Source organism: Alosa sapidissima, chromosome 17, assembly GCF_018492685.1.
Source record: "Alosa sapidissima isolate fAloSap1 chromosome 17, fAloSap1.pri, whole genome shotgun sequence".
NCBI classification, from domain to species: domain Eukaryota; kingdom Metazoa; phylum Chordata; class Actinopteri; order Clupeiformes; family Clupeidae; genus Alosa; species Alosa sapidissima.
The window spans coordinates 31,230,451-31,246,827 of record NC_055973.1 but is presented as its reverse complement, the minus strand read 5'-3'; the positions used below and the strand labels follow the sequence as shown (position 1 = coordinate 31,246,827).

Below are 16,377 nucleotides of genomic sequence, written 5' to 3'. Positions count from 1 at the left end.
TCTTGGTATATCAAACCTATTGCAGTTTGGCTTGAACGCTGCATCTGATGATTCATTTGTCACATTGGACAGTAAAATGATCACAGTATCATAGATATAGATTATTGACAGGCATGTCTTATTGAAAATCTATAAACGGCAGCCTGCTATTTATTGTCAGGATCTACAAACCTACACTGACATAGAATTATTATGTGATTTCATACACGTGTGGATTTGTATACAAAGTATTTTAAGTGGCATCCAACATGTAACATGTAACATGCGAAGATGTCGTAATATCGTAACAATGTCGTAATAAATTCAGTGTGTCCTCTGTGGGACACCGTCTTCCCGGAACTGTTTCAGTGTATACAAACTGGAAACCCATGCCGACAGACAGCGGTGAGTGTTGAAGTTAACCAGAAACACCAATGCAGCGAGCATATTACCTTTCTGATTCAGAAATATGTACCGTATCTCCATAACATTGCAGACGAAGTGTACTGTGTTAGTTCCAAATAAATTAACTCGTTTTGCCGACGATATATATATTTCCTTTTGATACAGTCGACCTGTAGATCAAAATAGCATTAGCAAAACCTCGACTGCTTCTTTAACATTAACTTAATGATCGCCTTGTTCAATTGCCTTTATTTTCGAATATTTGATGCTTTGCACCTCCGCTTACTCCTTTATTGCAGTGCAATAAATATGCTTACCTTATTTACCCGTAGGCTATAAGTGATATGGCGTGCTAAAGGTAGCGTAGGGGTTATCGCATGATGCCGTTACAAAATGTCATAGCAGTCAAGGTTCAGCTCCAGTGATGAATGACAGTGTGTGTGGATGTCTCTGGTTAATAGTTGCACAGGAAGGCATTGAACACCCTACTACAGAAAGCAATTGGCATAGCATAAGTTTTAACCCATCTAGGGACTAGGTTGGCATTGTCAAGTTAATTATTATGAAGTTGCTGATCATTTGGATATTAATTATTAAGCTGGATATTATTATTTAGCTTCGCTAAAGATAACTGTGATCTGGGCTATTTGCTATAGCCTTAAACACATTCCCTAGTGCAATATAATTAAAATGTACCAGTAGCCTATGCTATGTTATATGTTTGCTTTTAATCTTCAACACATCGGTGCATTACAATAGCCTTTCTCTACACAACAAGTAATTCGCAGGTTATATTTTGCCAGGTGACAGACTGCAAATTACATAATAACGACGCGTTGCATGGATCCAAGTCATGTATGAGCTTAAAGCGCAAGCATTTTGTCAATGGTTCTTTTGAAGTAATTTGACCAGTTGCTTGTGTTATATGACATCGCTCAGAGAAAGCTGCGAATCACTGAGAGCAAAAAGCCTGGATGCTTGTAACGGCGAGATTAATGATGTGCGCAGGGCAGATCCCATCTACGCCCTACAGCTCATTATTTAGATTGTGCTGATTTTACGGAACAGAATTGCGAGATGAAAGAGAAAACAGTCAAATTGTCAAGGCTAGCCATTGTTCTTCATTTGAGCATTCAGCATTTCCAGGGATGGGCAGTGCTGACCGGGGAGTTGCTGTTTTCACACTGTGCTGTGATGTTTCACACTGACATAAATATGTATTTTACCCTTTTCAGATAACTCGTCTATATTATTTTGCCAATGCTTAAAATTAAAACCAGTGGTAAAATAAGTGCCGTAGATGTGTTCTTTACTGACAGAAGGCCACAAGGCTTTTTTTCCTGGTCGTGCTCTTTTCAATTAGGAGGTGAATGTGTCCAGAGGTGGACTCCAAGTGTAGAAAGGACCATGCCTTTGTCTGGTGTTGTTGAGCCAGTTGACAGCAGTCATTGTCCATATCAGATGCTACTTACATGTGTGTGTGTGTGTGTGTGTGTTTGTGTGTGTGTGTGTGTGTGTGCATGTGTGTGCGCGTGTGCACGCATGTGCATGCATGTGCTTGTGCATGTGCTCGTTTTTGTGTGTGTGAGAGAGTATTGATCTGTTATCTTTCCAGAGGTTTGATTTAGAGAGTAAAAGCCTTTCTTTTAATGCTACACTGGCCTCAGTTCCAATATCAGCTGTGTGGATGTCGATGGCTTGTGTGAATTTCCGCTATGACTGATGTTGTGACACTTTTAGTTGCCCTGTGGATCATTTTGCCCTGTCCTGTATGAGGGAAAACATGATTCTACTATGATACTTTTGGAGGGTCGGTTCGCTAAACAGGGAGTACCTCTTCTCCTCATTTGCCCATGTTAGTAATGTTGAAGTCAAATGCAATCAGTCATATTAATGTCATGCTGAAGGTGATCAAGATATATTCTCAGGACAACTTGTCCAACTTGAGGAACGTTGTCAGGGCGCGTTCCACTGATATTGGACAATAGGGCTGCACAATTTGGGAAAAATATCTAAGTGCAACTTTTCGGACAGATATTGCGATTGCAATTTGATTAATGAGCATGCCTAGTGCATGAGAATCGCTGTTCTCTTGTTAGGGGGCTTCACTGTCACACAAGGAGAATGACATGAATATTAAACACATAGCTGTGACCAGATGAACCCCTGGGACAGAGTTGCAAGCTGCAAAATTAATTGCAGTTCTTGCGATTAGTTAATTGCATTAGTTCAAATTGTGAGTTTGATTAAAAATCTATAAATTATGGAGCCCTATTGAACAATCTTCATTCAGCAGTTTAATCATTAGTGGTCACCCGGTCAGAGAGTCACGTGGAATTGACCATGCGATTGCCTGGCAACATTGTCACGTCCATTGTCCATTGTCCTCTTGTATGCATTCCAAAACCAGTTAACATGTTACGTTTTTGTGTGTTCTTCCTTCCGTATATAGCTTATCTATTATGCTGTCATAGGTTAAAGGTTAAAGGGAACCTGTAGCATTGGTGGTTGCATTGTTTGTATTGGGGGACAGAGTTAAGTTCTGGAATATCATATCATTTGGGCCGGGCAGCGTATTTCCTGTAATAACCCTACTGTTCTTTTCTGAAACAGACTCGACATGGACGAAGTGTTTACCCCTTTGGACTGCCTTCTCCCCTCAGGTATTTTGGGATTTCATTATAACTGTGTGTGTGTGTGTTTGTGCAGCATGTGGAATGGATGCATCTCTCATGGCAGCTTTGTGTATTTATCCGCATTCTCTTTGAAGTTCAGAGACAGCAACAGGGAGGTTGCGTTTCACTGAACTCAATTTGATATGTAGATATGAGTACAACAAACATTACCTACCTGACAAATTAGCCTGTCTAAGACTGTGCCTGGTTGATATAGTAAACCAGTTAGCTGTTCTCTGAAAGAATAATAGCGTGTTAGACAAAAACAAAAAAAGGTAACACTTTATAACTAGAAATGCAATTCCAAGGAATTACCAGTGCATGAAAATGCTAAAGTTGTGATGTAAAATATCATGTATCATAGTTAAAATAGATAATACAGAGATGCTAACATGTTAACTATGTAATATAGAGATGCTAACTATGTTAACCATGTGACTTAGCTAACCTAGCTTATCATTTTTAGTAGTTATGCTAACTAGCATACTAACATGCTAACTATACTAACCATGTGACTTAGCTAACCTAGCTAATCATTTTAGTAGTTATGCTAACTATGCTAACTAACATGCTAACTATGCTAACATGCTAACTATGCTAACAATGTGATTTAGCTAACCTAGCTAATCATTTTTAGTAGTTATGCTAACTAGCATGCTAACAATGTTAACATGCTAACTATGCTAACCATGTTACTTAGCTAACTTAGCTAATCATTTTTAGCAGTTTTGCTAAAAATGCTAACAATGCTAACATGCTAACTAGCTACAGTGGGTAGGAGTCATAGTTGATGACAAGTAACAGTTACAATGGCTGAACAGTTAAAAAGTTCAGTAGTTTAAAGGGTTAAATTGTTTAACAGTGAAATGTTGTAGTGAGGACTTTTATTTTGACAGTTTTTGGCAGAGGAAGCAGTTGAACAGGATGTGTAGTCTTAATAGGGCCAGTTTGTATGCTTAAAGCCTGAGACTGGCAGTTGATCCAGGTGGCCTGAACACCTGCCATAGGATTCTAATTGCTTAACGGCCGTATTATGATGTCACAATCGGCAATGTTAAGTCTATGGGGATTTTTAAAAAGTTTTTCTTTAATAGTTTAAAAAGTATAAAAGTTTCAAAGTTGAAAAGACATAGCAGCTTCGTCCGTTTGAATACCTATGTTACAAAGTTTGAATGAAGTTTCTAAGTTAAACTGTTCAAGAGAAATAGCGTACGGAAAAAGTGGTAAGCGGAATAATAATAAGAAGAAGTTGTTGCCTAGGAAGAACAGTACAGTGCATTTTCATGCACTGTAATAATAACTAGAAATGCAATTCCAAGGAATTACCAGTGCATGAAAATGCTAAAGTTGTGATGTAAAATATCATGTATAGTAAAAACAGATAATACAGAGATGGTTACTACGGTGATGCTAGTGGTTGCATAGCTTAATAAAAGTTGATAGTTTAAAAGTAGACTGTTTAAAAGCTGAATGTAGATAGTTTAAAAGTTGTTGATAGACAGTAGATAGTTTAAAAGTTGTTGATAGACAGCTAGTTTAATAGATAGTTTAATGATTGTTTAAAAGTAGACCGTATAAAAGTTGAAGGTAAATAGTTTAAAAGTTGTTGACAGACTGGAAGTTGAATGAATGTTGATATTCAAATAGTTTAATGGCTGTGTATAGGTAGATATTTGACGATAACTGAAAGTTGGAATGGCTCTAATGTTTGCTAGCAGTTATGATAAGATTTTTAACTATGCTAACCATGTTACTTAGCTAATGTTTTATAGCAGTGCTAGCAATGCTAACCTGCTAACCATGCTACTTAGCTAACATTTTCTAGCAGTTTAATGAATGTTGATATTCAAATAGTTTAATGGTGATAACTGAAAGTTGGAATGGCTCTAATGTCTACTAGCAGTTATGCTAAGATTTTTAATTCTGCTAACCATGCTACTTAGCTAATGTTTTATAGCAGTGCTAGCAATGTTAACATGCTAACCATGCTACTTAGCTAACTTAACTAACATTTTCTAGCAGTTTTGTTAAACATGCTAACTATGTTAACCATGTGACTTAGCTAACCAAGCTTATAATTTTAGTAGTTATGTTAACTATGCTCATTAGCATGCTAACAATGCTAGCATGCTAACTATGTTAACCATGTTACTTAGCTAACCATTTTTAGCAGTTATGCTAACTATGCTAACCATGTTACTTAGCTAACTTAGCTAATCATTTTTAGTAGTTATGCTAACTAGCATGCTAACATGCTAGCATGCTAACTATGGTAACCATGTTACTTTAGCTAACCTAGCTAATCATTTTTAGCAGTTTTGCTAAAAATGCTAACTAACATGCTAGCATGCTAACTATGCTAACCATGTGACTTAGCTAACCTAGCTAATCATTTTTAGCAGTTTTGTTAAAAATATTAACAATGTTAGCAATGCTAACATGCTAACTTTGCTAACCATGCTAACTAGCTACAGTGGGTAGGAGTCATAGTTGATGAAAAGTGTTGACATAGTTGATGACAAGTTAAAAGTTGTTGATAGACAGCTAGTGAATGTATATAGTTTAAAAGTTTAAAAGTTGAATGTAGATAGCTAGTTTAATAGATAGATAGTTTAATGATAGTTTAAAAGTAGGCCGTTTAAAAGTTGAATGTAAAAAGTTCAGTAGTTTAATGGGTTACATTGTTTAACAGTGGATTATTGTAGTGAGGACTTTTATTTTGAAACAGTTTTGGGCAGAGGAAACAGTTGAATAGGATGTGTAGTCTTAATTGACCCAGATTGTATGCTTAAAGCCTGAGGCTGCAGGTGGCCTGAACACCTGCCATAGGATTCTAATTGCTTAACGGCCGTATTATGATGTCACAATCGGCAATGTTAAGTCTATGGGGATTTTTAAAAAGTTTTTCTTTAATAGTTTAGTATAAAAGTTTCAAAGTTGAAGTCATACCAACCCGATCTGTTTGAAGACCTACGTAACAAAGTTTGAATGAAGTTTCTAAGTTAAACTGTTCAAGAGAAATAGCGTACAGAAGAAGTGGAAAGCGGAATGATAATAATAAGAAGAAGTTGTTGCCTAGGAAGAACAGTACAGTGCATTTTCATGCACTGTAATAACTACACACAATTCATAATTTATTAAGCCTTTGTTACTTATTAGTTAATGGTTTGTTCATCATTAGTCATTTCTAATTTATCATGCACTAATGATTAGTTAGGGTGAGGATACATATTTTATAAACCACTTTCTAATACTATAATTCATAATTAACTCAGGAGTTACAAGTGGTTAGTTAATGATATTTTGTGAGCTCATCTAAAGTGAGTACATTTTATGTCTTGCAACACATTTACAAATGAGTTATAAAGTTTACACTTGCATTTATTAATTTAGCCGACACTTTCACCCAAAGCGACTTACAGTCATGTCAATGAAATTAAAGGGCAAGGCCAAATTGGTGGACGCCGGGGTTTGAACCCCCAACTTTATGGGTTACTGCATGTTAACCCGGCTCCCTATCCACTACACTACCTCTGCCCAGTGGTATTACAACAGTCAATTCAAAAATTTAATATTGATATGTGTGTTGAACAAACCATTTTTAACTGTGTGTAAACATGATTTACAGATGAGAATTAATGTAGGAATAATGCTTTACAAACGAAGAATACAGCATTTAATAATAGTTTACAGCTGTCAGTGTGTAATAGAAGAAAACAGAAACTCTTGCATAGTTGTGGGGGTTTCTATCTGGGCCAAGGTAGTGTAGTGGATAAGGAGCTGGACCAGCATGCAGTAGCCTGAAAAGTTGGGGGTTCGATTCCCGGCTTTCCCTGTTATGTCAATGTGTACGTCGCTTGTCTGCTAAATGAATGAATGTGAATGTAATCTTTACAACTCATTTGAAAATGTGTTCCAAGGCATAGAAAGTCCTCACTTTAGATAAGCTCACAAAATATCATTAACTAACCACTTGTAACTCCTGAGTTAATCATGAATTATGGTATTAGGAAGTGGTTTATAAAATATGTATCCTCACCCTAACTAATCATTAGTGCATGTGTATGTAACAACTGTTAAATACTAGAAATATTACTTCGTCAACAAAATATTATTGCATAATTTATTAAGTATTAACAATTCATAAACATATTTTATTATTTACTATGAACAAACCATTTATAATTGTGTGAACAAATGCTTTACTGATGATAAATTATGTATGAACAAGAAATTACTAATGATGAACAAACCATTAACTAATAAGTAACAAAGGCTTCATAAATTATGAATTGTGTGTAGTTATTATAAAGTGTTACCCCCCAAAAAAGTGTAGTTGTGTTTGAAGAGCCCAAATTAACTAGACCTTCCAGTGACTTTGTAATCAAGTAGCCACTGTATCCCCTTTTTTATCTTAATCAGCCCAGCTGGACCGGGCTGGTTTGGAAGTGAGATGTCAGCCTTTTCATTGGTACAGTAAATCTGGACTAGGGCCTCCAGAGCCATGGCACACGGAGGGCATGGGGACCTCGGAGACCTCCCTGGCAACCCTGGCTGTACGACAAATAGGAAGTATATTCGGAGGCGAGCGTGTTTAATAGCTTACACTAGAATATGTTATTATTCAGCGCATATCTGGAGCCCTGGTGCTGCTGGCCTCTGCATGATTAAAACATGAGCCAGAAGGAACTAATGATTTGGGTAGAAGGTGCGTTAAACCGCCTTAATCCCCTAGCGTGTGGCTCGGCACTCTGCATGGAGAGGTGAATGTGGAGACTGGTCAAGCGTCTGTGTGTGTGTGTGTGTGTGAGTGTGTGTGAGTGTGTGTGTGTGAGTGTGTGTGTGTGTATGTGTGTGTGTGTGTGAGTGTGAGTGTGTGAGAGTGGTGGTGGAGGAAGTGGTGGGGGTCCTCGAGGAGATGATGAGCTTCTCCCCTCATTTCCACCCTGAAACGGCGAAATCTCCGGACGGATTGATTGCCCTTGTGGCTTCATTACTGTCCCACCTCGAATTCGAGCTTGTGCCCGTTCACAGATGTGGCACCAGTGTGCACATCCACAGCTGAGAGGCTGCAGATGTGGCTTTGCTGTGCCCTGGGAAGGAGCACAACGTGCTGTGTGTTTCTCCACGCCGTCAGAGCTGCTCTACTGTAGGCGGTTACTTGAACTGCATTATCCAGTAAATCACTGTTGTCAGCAATCAGTGGAGGCTGAGGGAGGCTGGGGGATGTATTTTTAGGATGCTGCCTGAGAGCACTGAGGCTATATAAGACAATCTAGCGCTTATGCTAATAGCATGCTAATAATAATGAATAATCCCATGCTGAATAAGTGGTCCAAAAATGTAGAGGGTGAAGGGTGTTTTTCTCTCAATGTGTTTATGTGAGATAGTAATGAACAGGACACTGCAAATGTTCAGTGAAATCAGTGGTGGAAAGCTCTGGCTTCAGAATGTAAACACACTACCACATATCTGTCAAATATGCACTGAAACCAACTTACTAAAGCCAGTTATTGATCACCTGTTTTAGGTGCACAGGTAACACCAGCACATGATATGACTAGAGTTTTCCATCTCAGTGAGAAATTATGTTTTTTTTTTAGTAGAGAAGTATTATGTTTATGACTAGAAACAACATAGTGCAGCTTTTGTTTGGACTCATGCATTATACAAATACTCATACACATGAACAAGTTCAGAGGTTTTGAGTCAGTCTTTCCTGGAATTCATTGAAGACATAAAACACACTGTGCAGCAATTTGCTACGTTTTGGACAGCTAGTTTTGGTGTCATTTTCAAATTCATTTTATCGGTATGTTGTTGTGTGAAGGGCCGATAAGGATACCTGTAGTACCGTCCTTACTATACGAGTGCGTAGTGTCGTCCGTACTATACACCTGTAGTGTCGTCCGTACTATACACCTGTAGTGTCGTCCGTACTATACTCCTGTAGTATCGTCCGTACTATACACCTGTAGTGTCGTCCGTACTATACGAGTACACAGTGTCGTCCGTACTATACACCTGTAGTGTCGTCCGTACTATACTCCTGTAGTGTCGTCCGTACTATACTCCTGTAGTGTCGTCCGTACTATACCAGTACGTAGTGTCAGGTTCTGGGGTGGCACCCCCTGTGAAAATGTAATAAAAGCTTTCACTGCACGACATTGCTAACTCTATCACCAAAAGACAGAATGACAGGAAGCGAGTGGGAGAGGTGGGATCCGGAAAGGACCACGGGGCGAGAACCGAACCCGGGTCGCCGGCGTACAGTGCAGGTGCCCCAGCCAGTCGCGCCACGGCTGGGGGCGAAACACTGCATTTTGCAACACTTGCAACCTGCATGCTGCCAGCATTATTCTTTCTTTTTTTTTAATTGGGCTACAATTCATGTACGCTTGTCTACTTTTCTTTCACCTTTCCCTTAAACCGTATACATAATATACATGTCTCTGTCATGTCTCTGTCATGTAAATAATAGATGTGTGTTGTAGCGAGTGTGGAAGCTGGTTTTGCTTTGTGAGAGTATTTGTATGGACTGCTCTGTGTGTCTTGTCTGAGGCGGAACGTGTCATATTTGCACCTGAATCAAGGCACTAAAGGCTTAGCGCATCAGGGCCTGCACCTCCCAAATCACTTTGTTAAGTACTGTGGAAACCGGACTGCCGCACTCCCTCATTATCAAACCAGACAACTCCAGAGGGAATTCCACAACTCAAAACGTTACTTATCTGAATATACTTACTGAATTATCACCACAGTCATATTTTGGAAAACAAACTACTGTTCATGAATTGTTAGTGGTACAGGGACGGAGATTAAATTGCATATATTATTTATATTATATATGTATGTTATGCTAATCTAATGATTACCAAGTACTGAACTTTAGTTCATTTAAGTTCTTTAAATGAAATTGGGTCTTGTATTTAATTTCCAGAGGGAAAATGAAGTACAGTTGCCCCTGCGTGTCATTAAATCACAATTCCGTTTGCCATTAGGCAGGGTAATAGCCCCATGACTTGTTTTGCTGCAGACCCATTTGTTGATGTTACAGAGAGTCAGTAAGGTTGTCTGTTGTGTGCAGAGAACATTATTCATAGTTCCTGGAGACACATTCATGTAAATTAAAGGGGAGACTTACACAAACGTTTAGGGTTATAATATTAATTATGCATTATACAGAGAGTATACTCTGCTTGCAATAGTAAGTCCCTACACCATACTTGCACTGCCCCCCCCCCTCCCCTACATACACAGCACATTATTTCATCAGGAAGCTTCTCCAACACACATCCCCAACATACTTACAGCACACTGCCCCCCCCCAATACACATATTGCAAGCAGAGTACACTCTCTGTATATTAGCACATACCCTTCTCCAACACACATATTGCACACTGCCCTCTCCCCACATACACAGCACACTATCCCATCTCCCTTGTCATCCCCCTAACACCCCCCCCCCCCCATAAATGCACAAATTAGCTGACACCAGACATAATTTCACTGCATTTCTTACATCCAGTAACTACATGCATGTGACAATAAACTTCCTTGTATCCTTGTGTGTGAAATCTACATGGTTGATACTGACGTTAGGATTTGGTGAGTATCTGCTATACACAGTCAGACGCACATAATCATAAATTCTATGCAACATAAACAGGGCTCAGATCTACATGGAATCTGTTCGACTCCCCTCAAACCTAATTACCAAGGGTACTGTATGGTAATGTCAATGAAATGACAATGACAAACTGCATCACAAGACTGGGCTGTTTTAATGTGGTCATCTTACTTCCTTGGTCTGCTCCTTTAGGAAAACAGAAGATTTGTCTCATCATCCTCAACCAACCTTTGGAGGAGAAGTACTTTGATGTCCTCTGGAGCAAAGGTATTGACTTTATGATTGCCTTCATCGGCAGACCTTGACCTATGGTTTACAGTGCTAGCCGCTCTTTCACAGTTAGTGGCCAGGTGGCCCATAATGTTTGCAGGACCGTGTGGGTCAGATCCTGCAGTGGCTGTCTTGCCACACACTGATGATAAATGTTGTAGCTTCTGTCACCGTGTGAAACCAGAGGTGTGTTTTTCTGAAAGCGCGGCTGTGCAGTTGTCAAATACAGTGTGTGTTCAATATGATAAAGATATTACAGTAGGCTACACAATCTGGTGATTCACAGTTACAGGAACACAAGTACACAGGACAGCAACACAATTGCACTTTTGGGAAAGACACCCCTGACTGACTGAATGACCTGGATGATGTTCCAAAAGTGTCTTCAGTTATGGCCGAGGCAACAGGGTGTGTAGCGGTTGTGTTGTTGTGGTCAGATCTTGACTTCAGTTATGGCCGAGGCAACAGGGTGTGTAGCGGTTGTGTTGTTGTGGTCAGATCTTGACTTTAGTTATGGCCGAGGCAACAGGGTGTGTAGCGGTTGTGTTGTTGTGGTCAGATCTTGACTTTAGTTATGGCCGAGGCAACATGGTGTGTAGCGGTTATGGCCGAGGCAACAGGGTGTGTAGCGGTTGTGTTGTTGTGGTCAGATCTTGACTCAGTAAAGGCAGAGGCAACAGGGTGTGTAGCGGTTGTGTTGTTGTGGTCAGATCTTGACTCAGTAAAGGCAGAGGCAACAAGGTGTGTAGCGGTTGTGTTGTTGTGGTCAGATCTTGACTTTAGTTATGGCCGAGGCAACAGGGTGTGTAGCGGTTGTGTTGTTGTGGTCAGATCTTGACTTTAGTTATGGCCGAGGCAACAGGGTGTGTAGCGGTTGTGTTGTTGTGGTCAGATCTTGACTTTAGTTATGGCCGAGGCAACAGGGTGTGTAGCGGTTGTGTTGTTGTGGTCAGATCTTGACTCAGTAAAGGCAGAGGCAACAGGGTGTGTAGCGGTTGTGTTGTTGTGGTCAGATCTTGACTCAGTAAAGGCAGAGGCAACAGGGTGTGTAGCGGTTGTGTTGTTGTGGTCAGATCTTGACTTCAGTTATGGCCGAACCGGGGCATCGCAGCTCATTCAGCCTCCTCTGGCCTCCACCGTGTAGCCGAAATGTGCTGCCCTAGTGTGTGTGTGTGTGTGTGTGTGTGTGTATGTGTGTGTCTGACCATGGTCCTGCACCTCCACCATGTAGTGGAAATGTGCTGCCCCAGTGTGTGTGTGTGTGTGTGTGTGTGTGTGTGTCTGACCATGGTCCTGCATCTCCACCATGTAGTGGAAATGTGCTGCCCCAGTGTGTGTGTGTGTGTGAGTGTGTGTGTGTGTGTGTGTCTGACCATGGTCCTGCACCTCCACTGTGTAGCGGAAATGTGCTGCCCCAGTGTGTGTGTGTGTGTGTGTGTGTGTGTGTGTGTGTGTGTGTGTGTGTGTGTGTTTCTGACCATGGTCCTGTGTAGCGGAAATGTGTTGCCCCTGTGTGTGTGTGTGTGTCTGAACATAGTCCTGCACCTCACTGTGTAACAGAAATGTGCAGTGTGCCGATTTCTCCCCCCTTCTTATCCTCGTAGTGTCTCGTATCTTTTTTTCATGGGCTCCGGAGATGAGACCGAGTCAGGGAGCAACAACGGCAACTCTCCAGATGGTTCCACCTGGAACAGGCCAGACGGGCGCTCCTCCGCCCCACACACCCCCGCCCCACACCTCCCCACACACCCCCGCCCCACACACCCCCCGCCCTGCACACCCCCTCCCCACACACCCCCCGCCCTGCACAGGGCTCAGAAGTGCTGCCCCAGTGGGGCCCGGCGGCAGAGATGTGTGTGTGTGTGGTGTGTGTGTGGTGTGTGTGTGTGTGTGTGTGTGTGTGTGTGTGTGTGTGTGTGTGTGTGTGGTGTGTGTGTGTGTGTGTGTGTGTGTGTGTGTGCACGAGGCTCTGAGGAGCCGCTGTGATCAAAGCCGCGCTGCACACATTTCTCAAAGAAACACACCTCAAAGAAACACACCTCCTGGAACTGGTCCATCTCGGCACCTCTCTGTATGTGGGTTTCAGAAAGAGTTCTCTCTGCTGCAGGAGACCCTCGCTATCTGGTGGACTTTTGTTTTCTTCTAAATCTTATCGGTGTAACTTTATAGAAGTTTGTTAACGGACACTGCTGTTTATTTCTTCTTAGTGAGCAAGTGAAGTGAAGTGGGATACGTCCTTAGAGTATGTCCCTTCAGTTTTTCGCAATTTTGTAATTGTGGAAATTAACGTAAAATCAACAATTTACCGCATATTTTCTTATTAGTCACATAAATTGACCAGAAAATCCTCAACCTTTCCCCATCTGTTCACTGCTTGTTTGAAATGCACCAGTCAGAGTCCATCAGACATTATTTGGTTTATCTAACATAATTGTCATATATCCGTTATTTGGTTTATCTAACATGATTGTCATATATCTGTTATGTGGTTTATCTAACATGATTGTCATATATCCGTGTTGTATCCATTCAATTCCGAGTGAAGATTCTGTAATAATCCAGGAACAAACACACCACATAACTGAAAGAAAACATTTCACAGCAGGACCTTGCTGACTATTTGCTAAAACGCACCAGTTACTGACCAGCACTACCACTGCCAACAGGACCCTGGGTGGTGATGTCATGGTGTTGCAGGCCTTTTAGGGAGCCAGCTTGCTAGTTTTAGACCAGTGGTCCCCAAACGTTTTCTTCCGAGGGCCAGCTCACTATGCCTGGCTCTAAGAGAGGGCCAGAGACTCGGAGTATATCAGTAACCATAAATAGCTTAGTGCTGTGAACAGCAGTCTACCTTAGTTGAATATTCCATTACATTTAATCATAGGCTATTGCAATTTAATACCATTGTTAGCTGTGTTTAACTTTCACTCACCTTATGAGAACTTTGTGAACTCTTTGTATGAACATTTGAACGAATGAATAAAAAATAGAAACTAGAAAATGTAATTTCGAGGAAATTTTAAATATTATTATGTTGTTTTGTATTTATGTGTCGCTTTGGACAAAGGCGTCTGCTAAATCCATAACCATAACCATAACCATACTAGGACCCATCAAAGGGCCAGTTAAACTGATTGCACCTGTATCAACTGCTTTCTGCTTAACTAGGCCAACTCTCTCTGTGTCTCTCCATTCTACAAGGATATAAGGCACATTCCATCCAACTTTCTATCCATTCATCCTCTTCAAACCATTCACTCATCCACCCATTAAACTATCCACCAACATCCATTAAGCAATCTGCCTATCAACATCCATTCAACTTTCTGTCTATCAACATCCATTACACTATCTACATTCAACTTTTAAACTATATACTCTGTCTCCGGCTTTAAGCATACAATCTGGCTCTCTTAAGACTACTATTTCCTCTGCCCACAACTGTTTAAAAATAAATGTCCGCACTACAATAATTCACTATTAAATAATTTAACTATTTAAACTACTCAACTATTTAACTGTTCAGCCATTTCAACTGTCAGTTGTTATCAACTATGACTCCTGCCAACTGTTTCCAAATAAAAGTTTGTTTGGCATTTTATGTTAATATACAGTATGTTTATATTTTCATGCACTAGTAATTTCCTCGAAATAAAATTTTCTAGTTGTTTATTAATATCTCAAAAAGTATAAAGTTTACAAAAGTGAAAAATACATTCCCCACGTGTCCTTTTCAAGACCTACGTTACAAAGTTTGAACGAAGTTTCTACATTAAACGGTTAAAGCTGAATTAGACGCAGAAATTTGGTGGGAAGAAGAAGAAGAAGAAGAAGAAGAAGAAGAAGAAGAATTCATGCACTGTAACTAGAAAACGCAATTCCAGGGAATTACCAGTGCATGAAAATGCAAAACATATGGTGTGAAATATATTGTTAAAACAGATGATGTGCTAATTGTCAACCAACATGATGAGGTTTAATATAGTTGGAATGACTGAATAGTTAAATAATTGGATGGCTTAAATGGTTAAATGATTTTCTAGGTAGATGAGGTTTAATATAGTTGGAATGATTGAACAGTTAAATGGGTGGATAGTTTAAATGGTTAAATTATTTACTAGGTAGATAAGGTTTAATGTAGTTGGAATGACTGAACTAGGTAGATGATGTTTAATATTGTTGGAATGACTGCACTAGGTAGATGAGGTTTAATATAATTGGAATGACTGAACAGTTAAATAGGTGAAGAGCTTAAAAGGTTAAACTATTTGCTAGATAGATGAGGTTTAATATAGTTGGAATGACTGAACAGTTAAATAGGTGGATAGTTAAAATGGTTAAATTATTTGCTAGGTAGATGAGGTTTAATATAGTTGGAATGACTGTTAACAGTTAAATAGGTGAATAGTCTTAAGAGAATGAGACTGTATGCTTAAAGCCTGAGAAACTGACAGTTGATCCAGGTGGCCTGGCCACCTGGCATAAGATTCTAATTGCTATGATGTCATAAAGGCCAATGTTAAGTCTATGGGGAAATTGTCAATAGTTTTTAATTAATAGTTTAAAAAGTATAAAAGTTACAAAGATGAAATGTACAAAGCACCCATGTCCTAAGTAAGACCTACGTAACATAGTTTGAATGAAGTTTCTGCGTTAAACGGTTGAAGCTGCATTAACTGGGTTAAGACAGAAGGAAGAACAGTACAGTGCATTTTCATGCACTGTAATAAATATCCCAGAAAGTCCCAGAAATATGACTTGAATAGAAGTTAGTTAGTTATTAACAATTAATGGATAAACTTTTAGAATACTTTGAGCACTGATGCAGTCAGCATAGGCCTCTTACATTGTTTGCAGGTAGGCTGGTACATTTCATTCCGTTTTCGATGGAAAACGCGAAACAGCGCCAAAACAACCACCAGTGGACAAAAAGAGTATTACATGTGTACTGTTAAGACTCGCCATAGAGAATGAATGGGGGAAATTGCGGAGGTTATAGTTTGACGATGTCGTACTCCCATGCGGGCCGGATGCTATATACCACGGTTTTTTGGGAGGCCACCCAAAATGATGTGGTGGGCCGTAGTTTGGGGACCACTGTTTTAGACCAACATTTCATATTGCTGCTTTAAGGTCAAAATACTTTGAGAATATGAATTGGGTCTTTACATGTGAAAATCAATTTGTAGTTTGAGAGAACAGACAAGATAAGACATGTATGCGCCGGTGTGGTGCTCCCTCATACTTCTGTGGAAGACCAGGATGAAGAAAACTGGAACAATAAATAGGTGACTGAACTGCTGTGTCTGCAAAGGCATAAAAACAGTGGAAAACAGAGACTCTGTTATGAAGTGTTTTGCTTGGTTGGATTGACTTGAGTTCAGTTGTGTGTTGAGCGCAGATGGCGTGAGGGCTT

At 40.1% G+C, this 16,377-nt stretch overlaps 1 protein-coding gene across 3 annotated transcripts in view; it reads left to right on the top strand.

The window, feature by feature from the left end:
• Window positions 1-311: 311 nt before the first annotated feature.
• Window positions 312-16,377, top strand: part of tpk1 (thiamin pyrophosphokinase 1) — a 63,525-nt gene continuing 47,459 nt past the window's right edge. For 2 of the 3 annotated variants that reach the window (XM_042067232.1, XM_042067234.1), the window contains exons 1-3: window positions 312-384; window positions 2,998-3,047; window positions 10,884-10,958. In XM_042067232.1, coding sequence (XP_041923166.1) covers window positions 3,005-3,047; window positions 10,884-10,958 — 118 coding nt within the window. In that variant the 5' untranslated portion in view covers window positions 312-384; window positions 2,998-3,004. Of the gene's footprint in view, window positions 385-440; window positions 923-2,997; window positions 3,048-10,883; window positions 10,959-16,377 lie in introns of those variants that run through there. The other variant, XM_042067233.1, reaches the window with a different exon arrangement.